Source organism: Heloderma suspectum, chromosome 3 (genome assembly GCF_057233095.1).
Source record: "Heloderma suspectum isolate Gila_16-S chromosome 3, 16-S_ref, whole genome shotgun sequence".
NCBI lineage: Eukaryota > Metazoa > Chordata > Lepidosauria > Squamata > Helodermatidae > Heloderma > Heloderma suspectum.
Window position 1 is genome coordinate 97,533,597 of NC_139460.1, and position 22,372 is coordinate 97,555,968.

Genomic DNA, 22,372 nt, shown 5'->3' on the forward strand with positions numbered 1-22,372 from the left:
AACTTGTCTTGAAGAACAGTATCATCACTGGGAAGTTTTCAACTTGTCCTTCCTTAAGAACCTAAGAATTATCTTGAAATAAAAGACAGAATCTTTAGGGTGTGATTTGGGTTTTAAATGGGGTGTGGGTGAAGGGTGGGTGAAGGGAAGAGTGGCATTATCCAACCAGCTAACAGAACAAAGAAGACCTCATTTAGGAGGATGCCCATTTGGTCAGCAAACATCTTTTTTTGCAGTAAATCTGCTGTGTGCTTGTGGCCATTGCAATCTGGACAGCAAAGGCTGGATTGCACAGGCCTGGGGAATAAATGTTTCTGTCTCATAGCAGGGGATTGGGCTAGATGTCCTATTGCTCCTTTCCAGTTCTATCCAGTTTCCAGTAGGGCTGTCACCCAATTTTTTAAAAATCTAAGTTGATTAATTGTATGGATTTAAGTTGATTAATCAATCAGTTACATTTGAGTAGGTGTAAAAACAATAGTTCTGGAGCAAAAAGTTGCTATTCTTTCTTTTTAGATGTTGCACACTTGTGTTGCAACAGGCACTGTTTTGGAAGAGGTATTCCTTTTTTAAGACGGTGTTTGTCATCTGCAGTTTTTATCAGTAATTGTATTAAAATAATACATTCTTTTTATAAAACCAAAGAACTGCTGCCCACCTTTTACATTTATCAAATGTTTTAAATAAAGGAGGGAGCAATCCTATGGCCGCTAGTCAGCGGCTAGATGGCCATAGGATATCTGGTTTTCTGGGTACTGACCTCAGAGCCCGCACTCCCCGCTTGGAAGCGGAGCGCGGAGCGGCTGAAACAGGGTGTTCCGGGGGGCATTGCAGGGCGGGGAAGACAGAAACGCTGTTACGACACATCCTATGTGTTGTCCAGCAGCCTCCTCCCCCATTCTGCTATTCCACAGCTAGATAGCCGAAACTGGCTGTCTAGCCGCAAATGCTGGGCAGGACAAGCATGGAGGGAATGATCCCCTCCATGCTTCTCCTGCCCTGCACTGGATAGGTGGTTGCCTCCAAGTTCGGAGGCGGCCACCTATCCCCATAGGATTGCACCCTCAATTGGTTAATCAATTAAACTAGGGGTGTCAAACCTCTTTCAGCCATGTACAATTTTCAAGACGCTCTCAGCCCCACCCACCAGCGGTGGGCAGGGCTGAAGGAAAAAGGTGTAGGGCCAAAAATATTAGCATATTTTAGTGTATTTTAGCATATTTTAGGCTTTTACTACCAGGAACTAAGCCTTAGGAGAAGCATTTCAACCTTTTAGAGTAGGGGGGAAATCCATGCAAAATCTAGGAAACCATCCAACAGTGGGTGGTTGGGGGAAAGTGTGGGTGAGGGGAAGGCATTGTAGCCATCTGGGGAACACTGGAGGGCTAGATTGGGACCCTAGGTGAGGCAGATTTGGCCCATGGGCCTGAAGTTCAACACCTCTGAATTAAACATTGCAGCTCTAATATAAAGTATTCCTCAGATTATGCATCTGATCATTTGTCAGTTGGACAGAGCAAAGGCTGCACATGTTAGCCATACATACTAGCTTTCTGTGTATTATATTTCTGTGGTGCACAGATTTGCTATTGAACAGTTCAGTCAACTGCCTGTCTACTGCCTAACCACTAAACCGTAATAGAAATATGATAATAAATCAGACGGAATGCTCTAGAAAGTTTAAACCTAAGGTCTACTCACCAAGGTATTCTGTTCCATAGTAACAATACATGAGGGGAACCGGTTTCCTCTTCCTTAGTGCATACTGTTTCCCAGATTCCAAAATTGCCTGGCAAATTGACTTGATTTGTGCTGGAGTCAACACCTAAACAGAGGTGGGGAGAAAGCCTTATCAGAGTTGACAGGCATTTATAATATCTCCAACATATCCTCCTAAAGTATCCTTAAGTACACTTAAGATGAATGACTCCCCAAATCCTTATAGACAGAGCCACCTATTATTCTGGGTACATCTGCATGACGTGGTTGTCCTGCAAACTTTTTAATGAAAATTGCTGGAGAGACCTACAGTTGAAGATCTGGCGGGTTCTTTCAAATGACTATATAAAACCAAGGCCCACTAGGTTATGTGGACCTCTACCCTTAGGCCCTGTGTGAGGCTTCCCCAAGAGTAAAAACTACAAACACCTTTCTTCCCCTTCACAACAACTGAACTGATTGTCAAGCAGCATTCCGTTTCTGATCTTTCCCGGTCAACGGTTAGAAAGTTCATAAGCATCCTTTGACATAATAGCTGGAAGGAGGAAGGTTCAGCAGTGACTAGTCAAATCTTTAGCCCATGTTCATGAGCATTCTTACTGTCCTGCTTCTTTCTGAGGGTCCCCCCGCCCATGTTCTGCACATTACAAGTGTCTGCTTTGCCAATAAGTCCAAACCTGCTAACTCATTCACAGCCATTCTGTAATTCATAGCACAGTTGTTGTTGTTTTAGTTATAGCAGCAGCATGTACAGCATGGCAGCTTTATGTTGCCTTCAACATGTTTAAAGATCTAAAAACTTTGTGACAAATGGGGAAGACAACAGCTTGTGGGAATTATTGATGAAAAGAAAAGGATGACAACAAAAAATGAGGGTGGATTCAAAGATGCATTTACTAGGGTCTCCAATGGGATGCGGCGCCCACGGACATATCTCTTAGTGCCCACCAGGCTCCCTGCCCCTCCTGATTTTCATTTTATTTCTTAAGATTTTATGATTTTTTAAACTGTGAGGCTGGCATGCTGCAAAGTGAAGTGCTGCCCAGCAGCACCATCTTTGGGATCAAAAGAGTGGTTTTAATAGAATCATAGAATAGTAGGGTTGGAAAGGGCCTACAAGGCCATCGAGTCCAACCCCCTGCTCAGTGCAGGAATCCAAGTCAGAGCATCCCTGACAGATGGCTGTCCAGCCTCATCTTGAATGCCTCCAGTGTGGGAGAGCCCACCACCTCCCTAGGTAATTGGTTCCATTGTCATATTGCTCTAACAGTCAGGAAGCTTTTCCTGATGTTCAGCCAGAATCTGGCTTCCTGTAACTTGAGCCCATTATTCCGTGTCCTGCACTCTCAGATGATCGAGAAGAGATCCTGGCCTTCCTCTCTGTGACAGCCTTTCAAGTACTTGAAGAGCACTATCATATCTCCCCTCAGTCTTTTCAAGGCTAAACATGCCCAGTTCTTTCAGTCTCTCTTCATAGGCCTTTGTTTCCAGTCCCCTGATCTTGTTTTGCATTGTTGCCCTCCTCTGAACCCTCTCCAGTTTGTCTGCATCCTTCTTAAAGTGTGGTACCCAGAACTGGACACAGTACTCCAGATGAGGCCTAACCAGTGCTGAGTAGAGGGGAACTAGCACTTCACACGATTTGGAAGCTATGCTTCTATTAATGCAGCCCTAAATAGCATTTGCCTTTTTTGCAGCCACATCACATTGTTGGCTCATATTCAGCTTGTGATGTACAACAATTCCAAGATCCTTCTTGCTTGTAGTGTTGTTGAGCCATGTATCCCCCATCTTGTAACTGTGCATTTGGTTTCTTTTTCCTAGGTGCAGAACTTGGCATTTATCCCTATTAAATGTCATTCTGTTGTTTTCTGCACAGCGCTCCAGCCTATCAAGATCATTTTAAATTTTGTTTCTGTCTTCCAGAGTATTAGCTATCCTGCCCAATTATTCAACAGGCTAACTTACTCCAGGATATAAAGGGACTTGGACATGTCCAATAGGGCCCTAGCAGTATGCTGCACTGCAGCACATCAAAGACTGAGTCTCAGATACCGTCAAGCCATGTTGTTTGGCTGATGGAGCCTGTAGGAATAGTGATTTCATCTGTCATGGAGTGTGCTGCTTTCTGTTTCTGAATTCTTGCTGATGATATTTGGGAGCAAGGATTTCAACAACTGCATTATCTGCGTTTCATGAATCAGGATGAATCCCGCAGCAAATTCACCTTACCGTTACCACCACCACCACGATTCCCAAACTGCATTCTACCACCTTCCAAATTTAAAAATCTATTGGGGGGCTTGCTGGGAGATGCTAAACAGGAAAGACAGAGAAATACACGTGCTCTTTATAGGACTGACCACACAATCCAAGATACAAACCCACCCTATTATACTGGCAGGCAATACAGCTGTCGTGTTACAGAAATACTAGATTACAAGTATTGGGACACCCAATTCCTTTCCACCACAACTGGACAGTATCTGATTTTGATTCTAGTCTTTGAGGTACTGATTGAGAAGTTGTTTCTCTGAATGGCTCTGTCCCATTTCCAGTGCAAATTGGTTGATGCAATTAATAAAATAAATGTGCTCAGCTTTATGAGTCTCTCTGTCATAACGCAAGTGCCTACTATGGGATGCAGCAACCAATATACCTGTGCAATATGAGAATATAAAGTTGGCATCAGAAGAACCACACTAACCATCAAACGGGTGGGAAACCTCTTTCAGCCCAGTTTTGGAGAAGCTTTCGGGGTCCTCATTCCAGCAGTGGACAGGGCTGAAGGCAAAGGGGGCAGGGCCACAAATCCAAAAAAAATGCCTGCATATGCTATCCTAAAGTTCTTATTGCTGGCACTGAAGCCTTAGGAGAGGCATTCCTTTTAGAATGGGGAAAAACTGCACAAAAGCTAGGAAAAGACGAAACAACTGGTGGTTGGGGGAAAAGGGATGGGCATGGGGAAGGGGAGCGGCCAAACAACATGTAATAAATAAAAATAAATCTGGGGAACACCAGAGGGCCAGTTTGGGACCCCAGAGGGGCAGATCTGGCCCCTGGGCTTAAGGCTCCTCACCCCTAAACTACAGCATTCTGAGCATGGTAGAGACTCTCCAACAGGCTCAGTGGCAGTTAAGCCAGTGCCTATATTTCAGGGTCAGGATTCTTACTATGACAGCTTCTTTACAAGACATGGCTCCGGGTACTATTGTCACATCACAACTGGTTAGCTTATCTCTGAGTGAAATTAATGTAACAAAACCCCTATGGACTGCTAATATATTCACTTCTTGGAGGGAGCAATCCTATGGCCGCTAGTCAGCGGCTAGACGGCCATAGGATATCTGGTTTTCCAGGAGCCCACGCCCTGAGGTCGGTTCCCGGAGAACCGACCTTCCCCCACTTCCATGCTGCCTCGCAGGCAGCATGGAAAAGCCCCGTGCTCTGAGCTTGCAAGAGGAGCGCGGAGCAGCCAAAATGGGCCGTTCCTGGGGGGCGTTCTGGGGTGGGGAAGGCGGAATGCCTGTACGACACATCCAATGTGTCATACAGCAGCCTCCTCCCTCGCTCAGCCCTCCTGTGGCTACACAGCTGCAATTGATCCCTTCTGTGCTTCTCCTGCCCTGCATTGGATAGGTCGTCACCTCCAAGTTCGGAGGCAGATGCCTATCTGCATAGGATTGTGCCCTAAATTACCTAGAAGCAAACTGTGTGTTCCTACTTGCTTCCTTTTTTTTTCAGAGTCAGACTACATGGTATTTTTAAAGCAATACTCGATCAAATATGAACCAGGCTTCCTTTATTCTGATGAGCTCAGATTATTGCTCATTTAGTAGTTTATGTGCCACAAAAGCCCTGCAGATCTCACTTTTTTTAGAATGAGAAGAAAGAAGGACTTAAGTCACCTACTTTCAGGAGTCCACCCAAAGTATTTAGCCCTAGAAACCCACACGTTCTGTGAAAATATCAACATGGGCTATTAAACAGCAAGGCCCTTAGGAGGGTTATCCTGCCAAAGAAGAACAAATTGAATTGACTGAAGATTCTATCATTCATCCCTGAATTTTAGCACATTTTCACACAAGATATTACACCTTTGATTCATGCACCATGCATTATATGTATAATGCATATGTATTATACATATGTATAAATGAGTGAGTGAATTTAATTTTGGATACAAAGCAAAAACAGGAATTTAAAAATAAATGTCCAATTGAGTCAATTTAAGTAAAAGTCTTCAAATGGAGACTCTAGCAGGAAATTGTTGAAATTTATAATTAATAATTTATTAGCAAATTGAATTATATTGAACTTGGACTTCATTGGAACAATGGGTATCTTTCCAACCACAAATGTTAAGTTAGCATAACATAGTTAGAATGATAGTATTATCAATTATGAGTGTTCTTATCTTATATACTTTAACCTTTGGGTTTTGCATAGAAAGGTCATCAACATAGTGCACCGCCTAGATTTCATGACTTTTGTGGATCACTGTTTAAAACCTCCCTCCTACACCCATGTATGTGTGTGTCTATATCCGCCAACTGAGACAACTCTTCATACATCTGACAAAGGAAGCTCTAGTCCTTGAAAGCTTATGCCACAATAAACCCGTTAGCCTTCATTGTGCCACCTAGTGCTTTTATTATTTTAGCCAATCTGGGGAATACAAAACGCATTTTTATATCACGTACAAATACATGCTAAGTACATTTCTAAGTTACTGACAACCACAGAAAATGGTGTCCCGGTCAGCCATTATTCAGTGGCAATTAAGAGGTAACAATACATCAGCCCAGCAAGTAAAGTTAACGAAGGGCATTTAGACTCACATTTTGATAAGGTGCAACCTGCACATCTGATCAGCAAGTCTAAGGCCCTTCAGGCAATTTTCTAAATTTTTATTTCCAGAATACTAAGTGGCAATGGGCAGTACTTTCTCACATTATTATGGTCAAGGTTACAAGATTTATACCATTCAATGCCATTCAATTGAGAAGACATGCTCATCCCAGAGTGCACTGATGTCTTTAAGTAAGTAAGCCCATGCTCCCATCCCTTTTGTGGTTTCAACAGCCTATGAAGTCTCAGGGGCTAGAAGGGAGAATATTTCTAAGAGATTTTTTATTTTTTTGTTTGTGTCATTTCTCTACTGCCCAATAGCCAAAGCTTTCTGGACGGTTCACAAAAGTTAAAACCAAAAAGCACACAGTAAAACAAGATAAAATATTAAAGCATTAAAGCATTAAAACCACAATATAACAAAACAACCAGAATAAAACCTAGCAGCAATGCAGAGATTTAAAATACAGATTTAAAACAGCAAAGCTAAAAGACTAGAAAGCTAAAATGCTAAAATGCTTGGGAAAATAAAAAGGTCTTCATCTGGCATCGGAAGGAATACAATGTAGGTGCCAGGTGAACCTCACTAGGGAGCTCATTCCACAGCGAGGGTGCCACAGCAGAAAAGGCCCTCCTCCTAGTAGCCACCCGCTTCATCTCCTTTGGCAGGGGCTCACAGAGAACGACAGCTGAGGATGATCTTAAGGTCCAGGCAGGCACATATGGGAGGAGGCGATGCTTCACATAATCTGGCCCCAAGCCATTAAGGGCTTTGAATATTAATACCAGCACTTTGAATTGGGCCCAGAAATGGACGGGCAGGCAGTGCAGCTGGAAAATTATGAGTTCATATATAATATGAATGTAATATGAGTTCATTAGTATTGTCAACACTGACTGGCAGTGGCTCTCCGGGATTTTAGGGAGGATTTTTTCCAGCCCTACCTGGGGATTGAACCTGTGTTACCGCTGAACTATGGTCCCTCTTTTAATACCCAGGCAAGTATGGAAAGAGGTGGCCCTTGAGGTATCCTGGTCCTAAGCTATTTAGGGCTATGAATGTTAAAACCAACACCTTGCATTGAGCCCAGAAATGGGACAGAAGTCAGGGGATATGTAACATCTAAAAGTATATCTGACTCATGGAGAAATCTGCTAACCAAAATTCACATCCAGAAAAGCTATGATTAAATAAAGCAAGTCACATAAAATGCTCACTCAAAAAAAAAGTTATAAAAAATTAAGTTGATCATTTTCACATACTGTCAGCACTAAAGTTCCACTGGTGCTAACAAGCAAGCACAACAGAAGACGATTCTACATTGGCAAAGAGCCACTTTTATCTTGCCTGCTGATTTGCAATTTGTGCTGCATAAACAGCCCAATGAATGAAATCATCAGCTCAGGCTACAGCAGAATGCTGATCAGTAAAAGAGAGGAAGGTCAAATGAAGGTTATGAAGTTTGCTAAAACTCTTAATTTTATTCTATGTCATCACTCATAAGAGAGCAGTAAACATTTTGACCTACTAGCCTCCATGTCAGATCCATGTTCATCTTTTGCGTAAGATGCTCTCTCTGTCTCTGTCTGTCTGTCTGTCTGTCTCTCTCTCTCTCTCTCTCACACACACACACACACACACACACATGAAACTCCTGTGGAATAGAGACAGTTGTCTCTTGCCTGGAACTAAGCCCATGAATCCAAGTACAACTGAAGTCACATTTTGAATGCAGTAATCACATATGGCTTGATATTGCCCATGTTCCAAGGACAAAGACAGAGAGAGAGAGAGAGAGAGAATGCCAAAGAAGGCTGGAAAAACAGTGAAAGTAAGAAACACATCTCTCCCATTTAAAATGTAGGGGAAAGGAATAAGAAAGTAAATTCTCCTTATGAAACATTTAGCATTTGAGCCTTCGATACAGGCAAGGTTAAAGCAGTGTTAGTCTTGTCTTCCTGCACCTCCTTCTCAGCTGTCACTGCATATAAAATAAGCATTCCTTGGGGATGGATGGGGGGGGGGGAGAGAAAGAGAGAGAGAGAGACTGCTTTGTCAGAAAATGTGATTCAATTCACTATTTTAAAAAATCCCAGTAGGAAAAAAAAATTCTCCCAGATAAAAGACAACCCAGAGCCCCACTAGAAGCCAAAACATTAAGTCCTTGGTATGCAAGATGTATTTAAGAAAGCACTGTTATTTGACATTAGTTGTTTATTACACTGTTAAAGGATTTAATAATAAAATAATTACTGTAATACTTTCATCACATCTGTAAAATGTTACTCACTAAAATTGTTTAAGTACAGGCAGCATAGTTTCACTTCACACATTACAGCAAGAGAAAAATCCCTTTTGTCCATCTGCAGAGGGCATTTGCATGTCTGAAAACACATTATAAACAAATACATAGGTGCCTCTGCCAGATGCAATTAGCTGAAACGTCTTTACAATGAGTTTTTAATGTCCTTCAAATGTCATGGAAAAGGCACAGTCAACCCATACTGACAATGTACGGATCTGTATTTTATGTGACACATGAAGTCATCCTCAGGTGTAGGGAAAAAACATGGTAGTAGCAGATGCCAAAAATGGTGGTCCAGGAAATCTTTGCATAAGCTCTGAAAAGAAATTTTGGAGGGGAGGTAATGTAACATTTACAGTGGGAGCTGCTCCAGACACAAGAAACAGAACAAGTTGTGAATACTGATGAAAAATTAACAAGCCAGAATCCCATGGAGATTGTGGAGAGTGAAGACAGTGGGCAGGTTTGCATGACATGATAACCCATCCTGCGAATAAGCTATGCAGTGTGGGTTATTTTTGGAACAACCCACAGTGCACCTGATAGATGACTGGATTCACCATGGGTTGTTCTCCCCCTCCTTCCCCCTTGGTCCTCCACTGAGTATCTCAGTGCCCTATGCAGCAGAATCCATCTTGTTTGCCCATCCTGCCCACCTCCCTGCTCCAATTGTGACCCCTTTTCATTCCCTGGACAAAAAAAAATTGGCCCCAGATATTTATGCAAATGGTGCCATAATATTTTTGTATTATTTTTTGGCCCCAGGAATGTGCCCAAATGTCTTTGTAATTTTTAAATTATTACTTTTTTCTCATTTTTTCACAGTTGTGCAAGTGCACACTTGTGGCTGTCAATATAGCCTTCCCTTGTCAATGCTCTTGTATGTTTCAGTTGTCAAAGGGGATGAAGTGCAGTATGAAACATACAAGGAAATTGACAAGATGTGACTGCATATAGGCTAATTTGACAGCAATCGACAGTGAAAGGTCGGGAAAAGGGGACAAGCCCATGAGCAAGGTGATGCCCAGGGCTTGAACTGAAACTTGTGGGTGCCCTGCTTCCATTTCACACTTCTCCAAGTCTCCAGAAAGTCCTTTTAAGAGAGCTATGCTCCCCTCCCCTTTTTGTGGCTTCCTTAGTCCTTTACTGGAACCTCTGATTTAGACAATGGGGCAGTTCGCATATAATGCTAAGCCACTGTGGGTTAATTTCCCTGCAGAGCGTAGTGGAGCATGCTGGCTGCCATTTTGAATATGCAAGCAACAGTGGCACACTCATAGCTTGTCATGCCATGTGAACCTAGAATTGTGGGTTATTTGGGGGTGGGGTAGACAACCCTCAAATAACCCACAGCTTATTCTAGACTTATTTGAGGATTGTCTACCCCCTCAAACAACCATTATGCTGGGTTCACATGACACGGCAAACCATGGCAAGCACGGGCACCCACAGGTGCCATGACAGTCCCCACAGCTGGATTAAACATAGGAATATAGGAAGCTACCTTATACTGAATCAAAGTCTGGGTCTATCTACTCCAGTATTGTCGACACTGACTGGCAGCAATGGCTTTCCAGGATTTCAGGAAGCAGACTTTCCCAGCCATTCCTGGAGATGCCAGGGATTGAACCGGAACCTTCTACATGAAAAGCATGTGCTCTACCACTACGCCGTTCCCCCTACATATTAAGCCACAGTGGGCTGTCATGTGAATCAGGTCACTGTGACCCCCCAAAGTTCAAATTTATTGTACTGCTTGCCACATAGTTTTGCAAGGTGTTAGGCTTAGGGAGAAATTATCACATTACAAATAAACTTTGGCACCCTGTTTCTAAATATGTTATGTGAAAGTAAGTTCCTCAGAAACCAATTGAACTTACTTCCAACTACTGTGTTTGGACAGAAGAATTGAATTTAGCATTTTAAAAAAATAACTAGAGGTGGTGTGCATTGTTATCTGCTGTCCATATAATTCACAGATTGCTGGAAGGAATCCTCAAGTGAAACTTCCATCTTATCCCCTACTCATATTGGTGAGTAATCTACAATTGATGAGGAAAACTATCCTGCTTTATAGGGTCTGGCAAAAGCTAAGGGACTTGGGACATCCTTCCAAGACATGAGAAAGTTACCCAAGAGAAACTTGCATAACTGTTACCACATTATATACCCAAAGGCCAGTAGCTATAACATACCTGTTGGTTTGCAAGAGGGAAGTTGTCTGTTGGCAAGCTAAAATATATCAAGTCAACAGCTTGTGCAATAAGGGTTGTGGAATGAAATTACATTGGAAAACAGCAAGCCAATCCTAGGGTAAACACTACAAGCCCCCAATTTCACCTTGCAGATGGTGGTACATGAGCAGCTCAAAGGAAGAAAAAGGCAAAGCCCAATGACAAATTGTCTGGCTGCCTAGCTTCCTTCTTCAGCACACTTATTATGGTCTGTATCCGCAAAGGGACACTTACAAAAGAGTCTGTTCAATTTCAATTTGCAGGTCTCCTGCCCTGTCAGCACAACAACTGGAACAGTGTAGAAAAACAGTATGTGAAAATAGACTGTAAATGGAAAGGAGGCACACTGAGGTGACACCAGATTGGTGATGCCTGCGGGAACTGGACAAGCAAAGCTGGAAGAGAAGGATCAGAAGGAGGAAAGATGCGGGCAGCATGTGGCAAAGAGAATGAGCATAGTAACTAAATATAGACAAAATAGAGTAAGACCAAAAAAGAACCAGAAGGCAAATGCTGCTCCAGATTGTGTAGAAATGCAGAACGACATAATCCTGGGCTTTTCAGTAGAATAGCTGCCAGAAAATTAAACAAAAAGGTATTTGGGAAATTTAAGCATAAACTCAGTTAAGCTGGCAACTACTGGGCTTTGCCACCCAGAAGTTTTTCCCCCTAACATTCATCCTGCTTACTTACCCTCTCCTTTTTTGTCATACAATCATCGCTTCCCACAAATATACAATGGCAAGAACCTCATCCCATTGAACCCAAACATGTGGACTGAACCAATTTAGCCCAAATAAACAGGGGCACAGCTCACCCCAAATTGTTTTTTTAAACCCTTCAATTTCTGTTGGAGACGTAAGCAAACTATTCTCACGGAGTTCAATAGGAGCTAAAAGAGTCAAATTTAGGTTGAATAGTGTCTCATGTTAAGATGGCAAAAATGTTTAAGAGGTGGTTACCTCTACACTATTCAAATATCAGGCAGCTGCTGTAGATATGCATAATTTAAAAATTGCTTTTATGTCTAAACCTATCTATGTATCTCTATCAGGAATGGGGAATGTGTGGATCTCCAGTTGTTGTTGGACTGCAACTCCCATCAGCCTTAACCAGCATAGCCAATGGTGAGGGATACTGGGAGTTGTAGTCTAACGTCTTGAGGGCCACATGTTCCCCACCACCACTGATCTATATGTTGCACTAACTGAATGTCAGAAACTTGGTGAATATTAACATTTACAGTAATTACGAATTTTCTTTCAGGATGCAAGGAGGAAATATTGCGGGGGGGGGGAGAATGTGGTTGAACTCCCTGGAGCAGTACTCCAAGTAGTGTTGCAGCACTAAAAATCTACTGGGCATGCCTGAACCCATAATATGTTAAGTGGGAAAACGGAGCCAATTTTTCCTCTATTAAAATGTCTTGTTGTTGTTCGGTCGTTCAGTCGTGTCTGACTCTTCGGTCATCTAAATATATTTCCTGGAGACGGAGACATTGAAATCTTTTGAAAGCTCTGATGTGCACTCTCCCAAAGGTTGGGTCCATAGTGCAAGTTATTTGAGATTGCCACACATACAGTATATTTCAGAATGTGTAGAAGCTCTACCTGTTTCTTTGCTTTTCTTGTCTGCAGTGTGGGCAGAATAGCAAGTAAGAGCTCCAGCATGGTTCTCTGAGATATGTTGCTTGTAATAATGCTAACAGCAAAATCAGTACTTAAGTGAAAGATGAATCTCCCACCTACGCCAGACAAACAGGATCAAGGCTGAATAGGCATGATTAACACTGTCTTCCAGAAAGGTTTTTGATCCAGTTAATCATGCTCGAATGAAAAATCAAAGTGCAGGGAACTAAAAGAGGAGGGATGATTACTTGGCATGAATGAAATGCTGCTTCTTGAGTTTATGGGAAATTGCTGTTATTGTAATTTTGTAGACTGGAACAGAGCTCTTCTGGTTATATGACCCCTATAGGGCACAATGCAAACATTTTGTTTCATTATTTAGAAAAAGCACACTTCCCTATATCCCCAGTGTTGTAGATCACCTTTTTTATTAGTACAGTTTCACTGTACCACTAGATGCAGAACACGAAACAATGGACAACGTGTTGTGCACTGACTGAACAGAAGACTGGAATACTTGGAACCAATTCAGTCCCCTCGTACCTTTTCTACTCCAGCCCAAAATTATTCCAAATAGTTTTTATTCTGCATGCATGGATATTAATGTGTGTCCATTCTTGTGTTACCTGACATCAGCACACTGGGAGCTAAAAAGCATACTGGATAATTCTCCTTATTCGGTGTCTGATAATGCAAATCTACTGTGCATGCAAAAGATTAAAAGCTTTAGAGAAGAGATAAAACTGGCCAAATGTCTTCAGTAGCTTGGAAGTATATTTAAAATTCAACCAGGGTTAAATTATTTTCATTGTTGGTCGTCCAAATGCTTGCTGACATTCAGTTAATCTTATTCACAATGTATTACGCCTCAGCAAAATATATTAATACATTCATATTGTGAATTTGGGGATGCTAATTTGCGGAAAGAAGAAAATACTTAATATTCTGATCTCATATGAAGAAATATTCTGAGCTAAGAAATACAAAATGTTTGGGGGCCCATGCAGATAAAATGGCTGCAAAGCAGAGGCTACTTTGTATCTCTTTAAACTCTGTCCTCATATATATAATATATGGCAACACTAGGACTGGACCAAATAACATCAGCCATACTATTAAGGGTTCATTCAACTGTATATCCTCAATGTGATATATTCCATCACTTGCCAGAAGAATCCTTCTGCTGTTCACATAAGCCAAATAGGTCAGTTTCTATGCAAGACAGTAAGCTGACACAAATTAAGACATAGAAATTGGCAACATTCAGAAACTGGTGGGAAAGAATTTCAGTCGGCTGCTGATCTTAAAGTTACCATACTTCAAGGAAAAGATTTCAAAAGATGGGCTTCAGCATGAAGCTGCTGACTTAGAATTCATTAGCAAATTTGATACTGGGGAAGTACTGGTTCTAGGAGTAGCTTTCTACTTATATTTCTTTCTCCTTGACTCTCAGTCTTTTGGCCATGCTGATTAACCACCTACTAGCTTGAACAATAGAGACCAAGACCAAATTGCCAATATCTGCTGGATAATGGAGAAAGCCAGGGAGTTTCAGAAATCTATCTAAAACATCTATTTCTGTTTTATTGACTATTCTAAAGCCTTTGACTGTGTGGATCATAACAAATTGTGGCAAGTTCTTGGTGGTATGGGGATACCAAGTCATCTTGTCTGCTTCCTGAGGAATCTGTATAACAACCAAGTAGCAACGGTAAGAACAGACCATGGAACGGACTGGTTTAAGATTGGGAAAGGAGTATGGCAGGGTTGTATACTCTCACCCGACCTATTCAACCTGTACGCAGAACACATCATGCGATGTGCTGGGCTTCATGAAGCCAAGGGTGGAGTTAAAATTGCTGGAAGAAACATTAACAATCTCAGATACGCAGATGATACCACTTTGATGGCTGAAAGCGAGGAGGAGCTGAGGAACCTCATGATGAAGGTGAAAGAAGAAAGTGCAAAAGCTGGGTTGCAGTTAAACCTCAAAAAAACAAAGATTATGGCAACCAGCTTGATTGATAACTGGCAAACGGAGGGAGAAAACATGGAGGCAGTGACAGACTTTGTCTTTCTAGGCGCAAAGATTACTGCAGACGCAGACTGCAGCCAGGAAATCAGAAGACGTTTACTTCTTGGGAGGACAGCAATGACAAATCTTGATAAAATAGTGAAGAGCAGAGACATCACACTGACAACAAAGGTCCGCATAGTTAAAGCAATGGTATTCCCCATAGTAACCTATGGCTGCGAGAGCTGGACCATAAGGAAGGCTGAGCGAAGGAAGGTAGATGCTTTTGAACTGTGGTGCTGGAGGAAAATTCTGAGAGTGCCTTGGACTGCAAGAAGATCAAACCAGTCCATCCTCCAGGAAATAAAGCCAGACTGCTCACTTAAGGGAATGATATTAAAGGCAAAACCGAAGTACTTTGGCCACATAATGAGAAGACAGGATACCTTGGAGAAGATGCTGATGCTAGGGAAAGTGGAAGGCAAAAGGAAGAGGAGCCGACCAAGGGCAAGGTGGATGGATGATATTCTGGAGGTGACGGGCTCGACCTTGGGGGAGCTGGGGGTAGCGACGGCCGACAGGAAGCTCTGGCGTGGGCTGGTCCATGAAGTCACAAAGAGTTGGAAGCGACTGTCCGAATAAACAACAAAAGCTTGAACAATGACTCCCACATGGATTAGAACTTGTATTCATTTGTGCTCTGCCTTTGGAGTGGGTGGGGGAAGGGGGAAGCAATAATTTTAGATAGAAAAGGGGAGACACAGCCGTAAGACAATCCGCACTTCCAACTGCACAGAACAAGAATTTAACCACATAGCCACAGGGAGAGAAGAGAAGTTTATGATGGGGCCTTTGTAGGCTCCTAGGAGCCTAATCCCTGACACCCACCCACCCTTGCCATGCATAGGACGATCCCACCCATAGTGAAGAGGCTGTATGTGGATCCGTGGAACAGCACAGATTTCTGAGATAAGAGCCCCCACATTCAATCCTTGGCCGCAGACATCTGGGAGAAAGAGCTGAGGAGCAATGCATACAAACACCAGAGGCAGCTTACCACTGTTGTGTAAGGGCCATCAATGGTCTCATTCATGTAACTTTCTGCCTTCTGGGTCTTCTGGGTACCTTTCATTTTACACAGACCCCTTGCCTCGCCCAGACTTGCCTGCCCCGTTTCTTTCATTGGTTGCTGACCAGACCTCGCTAGTCATTTCCCCACCTCTGCTTCATATTGCTCAACTACTATCACACGAATAGTAATGGTGAGACAGGAGGATAGTGAGCGGTGCTGGAGCCCACCCACTCACTCTTACTAATGCTTCAGCAGCTACAGATGGTGGGGGACATGCAGATTCTCAGCTCTGCCTGTGTGTGGCTTCCCCTTCCCCTGGGCTCCCCACCCTAAGGTGCATGTCCCTGTTACATTCTTTCATCCTCGCCCTTTGCAATCAGCATACTCCAGGAAATAAAGCTTCAGGCCAACACTACTTTATTAGCAAATGACTAGCTTCTTTACAAATGCAGATTCTAGGAAACTCTCAGATTGCATAGAACAAGCTGATCCACACATCTATCAACAGAGGATACAAAGTGGAAGTTAAGTTGCCAGCAGTCTGGGCATGAACTTCATGGCCAGACTTGCTTCACAGGGATGCCCCTCCCTTAGGGTGGCTCCCTCCTACTCTGGCTTCCATGAGTGGCCAACCTGGCAGAGCGTCTGAGCCCTGCCCCTAACTTTTCCCACTTCACTCTGCGACAGACCCTAGCATCCCTCAAGTTACACCCCTAGCCCTCCTCCTCTGAAACTTGAGTTCTCATGGGGGAGGAATAGGGAAGCAGTTCAGCCTGGGCCACCTGTGTGTCAAGGTCTTGGGAAGAAAGTCTCGCGGTATCTGGGCTCACTAGGAGGGTGCCTCCCTCTGTTCTTGCTGTTTACATTCTGATTCTGAATCTGAGCTGCCAGACATCTCCACATGGTCAGATTCATTCCTGACAGTCCCATCCTGAAGACAGCAGAGGTGAAGAACAACCAGGGTGCTGGTTCTTCCCTGAATGCTAATCCTCTTTAGAAGAGATACAGCTGAAACAGCCAAGCTTTTATTAAACAGTATCAGTGGTGTCGTGAGTTCTGAAGCAACACAAAGGACTAAAGTGGGCAGCCTTTTGTTCTGGCAGGGGCCGTGTCTGAGAAAGTTGCATGACTAAAAAAGGAACAACAGATGCTCCTATCCTCACCACTACATCTCCATTGATGGTACTCCTGCACCTGATATATTACAACCTGTCATATGCTCTGGAAAGGCACAGGAGCCCAACTAGAACAGAGGGCCAGCTAGTTCCCGCTGCTGTTAGCCACTGCTGTTGCTGCAGGCCTCACTTGTGATCTGCATGGTACTAGGGGTGGGGAAAATTCCTGCCTTTGTACATGTTGAATGTCTGTGAGGAGACTAAATAAACATAGAGGCATTAATGAGTCATTATTAGCTGCTGCAATAGATAATTGCATAAGGTGGGGATATAAATAATAAGGCAGGATATAAATGTAAATAAATAAATAAATAAATAATTCTTGTGACTAGAGGGAAGTGAATACCTGAGAAAGAGTGGAGTACTTGGGCAAGAGTAGTGCCACCTAGTGCTCTCTCATTTTGCACACCTCAGCATAGCTCTACACTCTTACTGGTATTCCCTCTGGTATTTACTTTGGAAGATTCACTGTTTGGGAGGGATAAGATCATCATCAAGATAATGCTAACCCATCAAATGTAAGGAACCGCACTGGAATTCTGCCTGCTGTTTCTCTTTGTTCTGCTCCATCTACCCTAGCTCTCATCCTGCTAGAGAGAATATATTGTGAGTGTTTGGCAGTGGAAGGAATGGGATGCCTGGTGTTTACCAGTAAAGGAGGATGTGCTCCCCTTTGTCTTTAACAGTGTGTAGTGGGAGCTCACCTCCATTTAGGAGTTTGTGGCCAAAAGGGGGCACTGCTCCTACATGGTGCATAAGGGAGAGTTGTTAAGCCTGTACAGTTTCCCGCAACTGCAGTGGGGAAAGGAGGAACTAATCTGTAGTCATGGGTGTGTGCGAGCTCTGCATACCCTTCTCTTTTCTTGGAAAACTTAGGGCTTCTCCACATGGGGCTTTTATCCTGCGATTGAGATTGGTTACTCATGAAAGTTTGTGGATCTGTTGTTGTTGTTGTTATTATTATTTCTATACTGCCCTATAGCTGAAGCTCTCTGGACAGTTTACACAAGTTAAAACATTAATTACAATATAAAAAGTTTAAAAGCCATTTACATAAATGCACACAGACAGTATATACAAACATATAACTAAAAACTTTACATGACGTCATCAGCCTCCAGAGCCTCTACCATGGTTTCCAACCATTTCCATGGCTTAATTTGAAACAGAAATAATGAGCTAATAAAAAGAATCAGTTTGAATTTGTCTGTGTAAAGAAGGAGTGGTGCTATAACAGTGCCATCTAGTAGCTGTATAATGAAACATACAGAACTTGCAGATAAAGGAGGAAATGGTGGGGGAGGGAAGCGCATGTAAAGGGCAGAGCTTAATCCTGCAATGAATCCAGAAGCATGAGCCCCAGTAAAATCGCAGGATAAAAAGGCTCTGTGTGAAGAAGTCCTTAGAGAAGGATAGTTGGAGAACGTGCAGGAGTCCTGCTTTGAGGCAGAATCTTCGGCTCTAGGGAGCCCTGTTGCTTGCTTACCTATGTATGTTTTATCCTTTCATTCCCAATTGTAGCAGCAGAGTTTGATCCTAATGGGTGTTGTGCCTGGAGTCCTGAGAAATGCTGGTAATCTGACCTTCACCTTCCAACATATGCTCCTAGCGTTGACTACCTACTGCTTGTGCAAAGTGCTTCCTTTCACCAGAGGTTTCACGTATGTGCTCTAAGTTCTCTAGACATGAGGACAGAGCAATGTAGAACATTTGTTTCCCATGTTGTACACCTTGATATATGAAATGTATATGGTTAGGAATTCTGGGAGTTGTAGTCCCAAACGTTTGAGGAGTGCCAGGTTGGAGAAGGCTGTTTTAGTGCATGATGGAAAACACCACTTTATGGTGATTTTCTCTCTCCCCATCTAGAATCTAGATCGTGAGCCACCTAGGCAGAAACCTGTCGTTCTTGTGTGTGTGTTTTTTTACTTTTTATAAAAGGATCTTGTAAATCTTAGGTGCTACATAAATAATAACAGAAATAATGATAAGGGGAAAGCCTTGTATTATGATGATGATGATTTATTGTTATTATTATTCAGCATTTATACTTAGCACATTTGAATATTCCAAACATTTCACATATATTCTTTAAAACAGATGGAGTAGGAAAGAAAAAGTTAAGCTGAGAGACACTGGCTTGCCTATAGCCACCTTCAAGCTTCATGGTGAGAGCTGAACCTGGTTCATAGCTCACACTCTTAGTTATCTCACTTGGAAGGGAAGGGTTCAATCATTTGAAAGAACTCTTGAAAAGCATGCTTCCTTCCACTTCCTGTTATCCCATCCCCAAGAGGGAAAACTCATCTTGTGGGCCAAGACTGGATAGCAGTCAGTGGAGGCAATTCCTTACAAGATCAGAGAGATTCCTGACTGTTTGTAAAGTGGAGACACTGCCAGCATGGTGAACTACAACCCCCATGATTCTCATGATGACAGCATCTTCATTTTTTAATTGGGGAAGTTGATTCAAGGGAATCCTGCACCATCTGCTATCCCCCCCCTGGCTGCCAAGGTGTGTTCTTTGGTCCCTGGGGAATGGGGATGGGGTAGCAGGCAGCAGGGGGTTTGTGTGTGAAGGAAAAAGAGAGAGAGAGAGAGAGAGAGAGAGAGAGAGAGAGAGAGAGAGCTCAGAATCAAGGTGGGCATAGCTCACAGAGAATTCAAGTAGAGGTGCTTACATGGTCCTGCACCATTTCTCAAATTCTCATAACATATAGTTTCTCACTTGAGGAAAGAGTAGAACTGATTTCTCCCTCAGAATGAGGGCATTCCATATTTCCCTATGCACGAAATTATTAAAGACCAGCTAAGGGGCCGCGGTGGCTTAGTGGTTAAGATGCTGAACTGCAGACTGGAAGGTCGGCAGGTCAGCAGTTCGAGACCCGAGTGCTGCGTGACGGAGTGAGCTCCCGTCTTCAGTCCCAGCTTCTGCCAACCTAGCAGTTCGAAAGCAAGAAATTGCAAGTAGATAAATAGGTACCGCCTCGGTGGGAAAGGTAACAGCGTTCCGTGCATTTCGGTGTTCAGTCATGCCGGCCACATGACCACGGAAGCGTCTTCGGACAGCGCTGGCTCTTCGGCTTAGAAACGGGGATGAGCACCGCACCCTAGAGTCGGACACGACTGGTTGGGGACACCTTTACCTTTTACCTTTTTAAGAAAGGCGAATGCATTGCAAAAGCTAGTCTAAGCAGATGGACTTGGGGCTTCAGAATGAAGGCTTGGTATTCCAGAAGCTGGTCACAGACAAATGCTTTAATTTTGGTTAGTAACTATGTGAGAACTACTGCAGTCAGTAGAGTTTAAAATATTACCATTTCAAGGTGTTTTTTAAATGTGCACAGCACAAGATCCATAGACTACCAGTCTCCATAATGCTAAAGCACCTCCTCTGTTCTATTTCACAACTTGTTCGTCTCAGGACCAAACTGAGAGACTGACTACACACTAGCCTTCAAAGGTAACCTCAGCAATTTTAATCTGCATCACAAGAGAACAGCTTGAAGGAACAAGAGTACAGCTTTCCATGCTGTTTCTATTCTGCAGGTGGAGAGCACTTTAAATTCAGCACTCCCTCTGAACCGTATGTCTGCTACAGAGGTACCATTATAAATGTCACATTGTTAGAGATATGCTGATGTAGTGGTGTCAGGAAATTTCAAAGAACAGAACAGAACAGAGTAGATTAAGTACCAGAGCTCATAAAGTGTTGAGAATGCAAAATATTTTATGTTAAAGAATGTGAAAGTGTTGTGTAGATTATAAAATTATATTACCCCCTAAAGCAGCTCTTTTACAGTCTTTCAATACTTTTACAAGCAGGACTGTATGGCAGTATTAGTTGTGTAAGCTAAAATCTTATGCCCCTTGGAATTAGCATGGCAAACATTTAAATGTATATCACTTGTTCCTGTACAGACCCACTTGTCAGGCCCCTGAATACCTATTGGATGTTTGATCCACCTATGCTATAGCACCAAGGATTTCCAGGTTTCAGGCCTTGCGAGGGTCCTGGCGCCCTGCAAAATACTGAAGATGCCATTTTGCCCATCCATCAGAGCTGCAATGATGGGAGAAGGCACACCTGGTGGAATGTTCTCCTCTGTGCAACTCTTAGATATACAGGAACCCTCCGTAGGTCTAGATCTAGAAACCCAAGAATTGCCTAATCCTCCTGTGTTCCTCCTTTGCATAGACATGTGCTTCTTTTGTTCACATGAGAGCATAAGAAGAGGCCTACTGGTTACAGACCAAAGCATTCTGTTCCCCACAGTAGCCAACCAGATGCTTCCAGGAAGACCATAATCAGGGCATGTGGACAATAGCCCTAAGTCTGTGTTGCTCTGTAGCAACTTGTATTCTGAACTGCCTCTGAACATGGAGGTTCCATTTAGCCATCATGGCTAATAGCCACTGACAGACCTATCCCCCATGACTTTGTCCAAGTCCCATTTAAAGTCATCTAAGCTAGTCACCCTTACCACATCCTATGACAGCAAAGAATTCCATAAATGAATGAAAGATTCTGTTTTGACAGGTATTAGAATATTAAAGTAATGGTTTCTGGTCTTTGCTGTCTATTTTATGGAATAGTTTATTGTTGCTTTTTATCTAATTATTTGTAAACGGTCTTGTAACTTATATAGCAGAAAGGCAGTCTAGAAGTGTTTAAGACTGATGATAATGGCAACACCAGTGTGTATGCTTTACTAAATACAAAAAGGACAGGCCCCTGCCCCACAGAGCTCACAATCTAAAATCTGAAACAACAGAGGAAAGAGAGGGAAAGGAAAGGAAGAATAAACAGGGAATTAATATGTGTTTATTTTAGTTACATGTATTTAGGGCAGCCTTCTCCAACATGGCACTCTCCAGATGTGTTGGACTACGACTCTACGTAATGACTCCCACATTACGACTTTAATGTGGATTAAAGGTTTCCTGAAAAGGTGGGCTTCAAGAAGGGTTTTTTTTTAAGGAAGAGAAGGAAATAAGGTTTTAAGGACGGACGGTAGTATCGCACTGCTATTTCTGGGAGGCATCTTCAAGTATAAGGCGCAGCAAGGGAGAAAGGAGAGATTCATCTGAGGGAACAGGAGACCTTTTAACAGTGGAAGGTGGTGCAGCTGGAGGAGCATCATGGCCAGGGATGGAAAGGGATATAAGAATTAATGGATATAAGGTGGGGCATGGCAAGGCCATGGAGGGCTTTGAAGGTAAGAGCAAGGTGTTTGTGCTGGATCTGGGAGTGGACAGAAAGCCAGTGTAGGGATTTAAGGAAGGCTATCAGGTGATCAGGCAAACAAGAGAAGCAAATGATTTTGCAGCTAGACAATTATGATCTTTGCCTCTCCCACCAGCCATGCAGCG

The 22,372-nt window shown here is 42.9% G+C and overlaps 1 protein-coding gene across 1 annotated transcript in view; it reads right to left on the minus strand.

Annotated features, from left to right (window-relative positions):
* LANCL3 (LanC like family member 3) overlaps positions 1–22,372 on the minus strand; it is a 37,737-nt gene that overhangs the window by 9,865 nt on the left and 5,500 nt on the right. Inside the window, exon 2 of the mRNA XM_084841739.1 lies at positions 1,702–1,825. Within this exon, the coding sequence (XP_084697865.1) occupies positions 1,702–1,825 (124 nt within the window). The remainder of the gene's footprint in view (positions 1–1,701; positions 1,826–22,372) is intronic.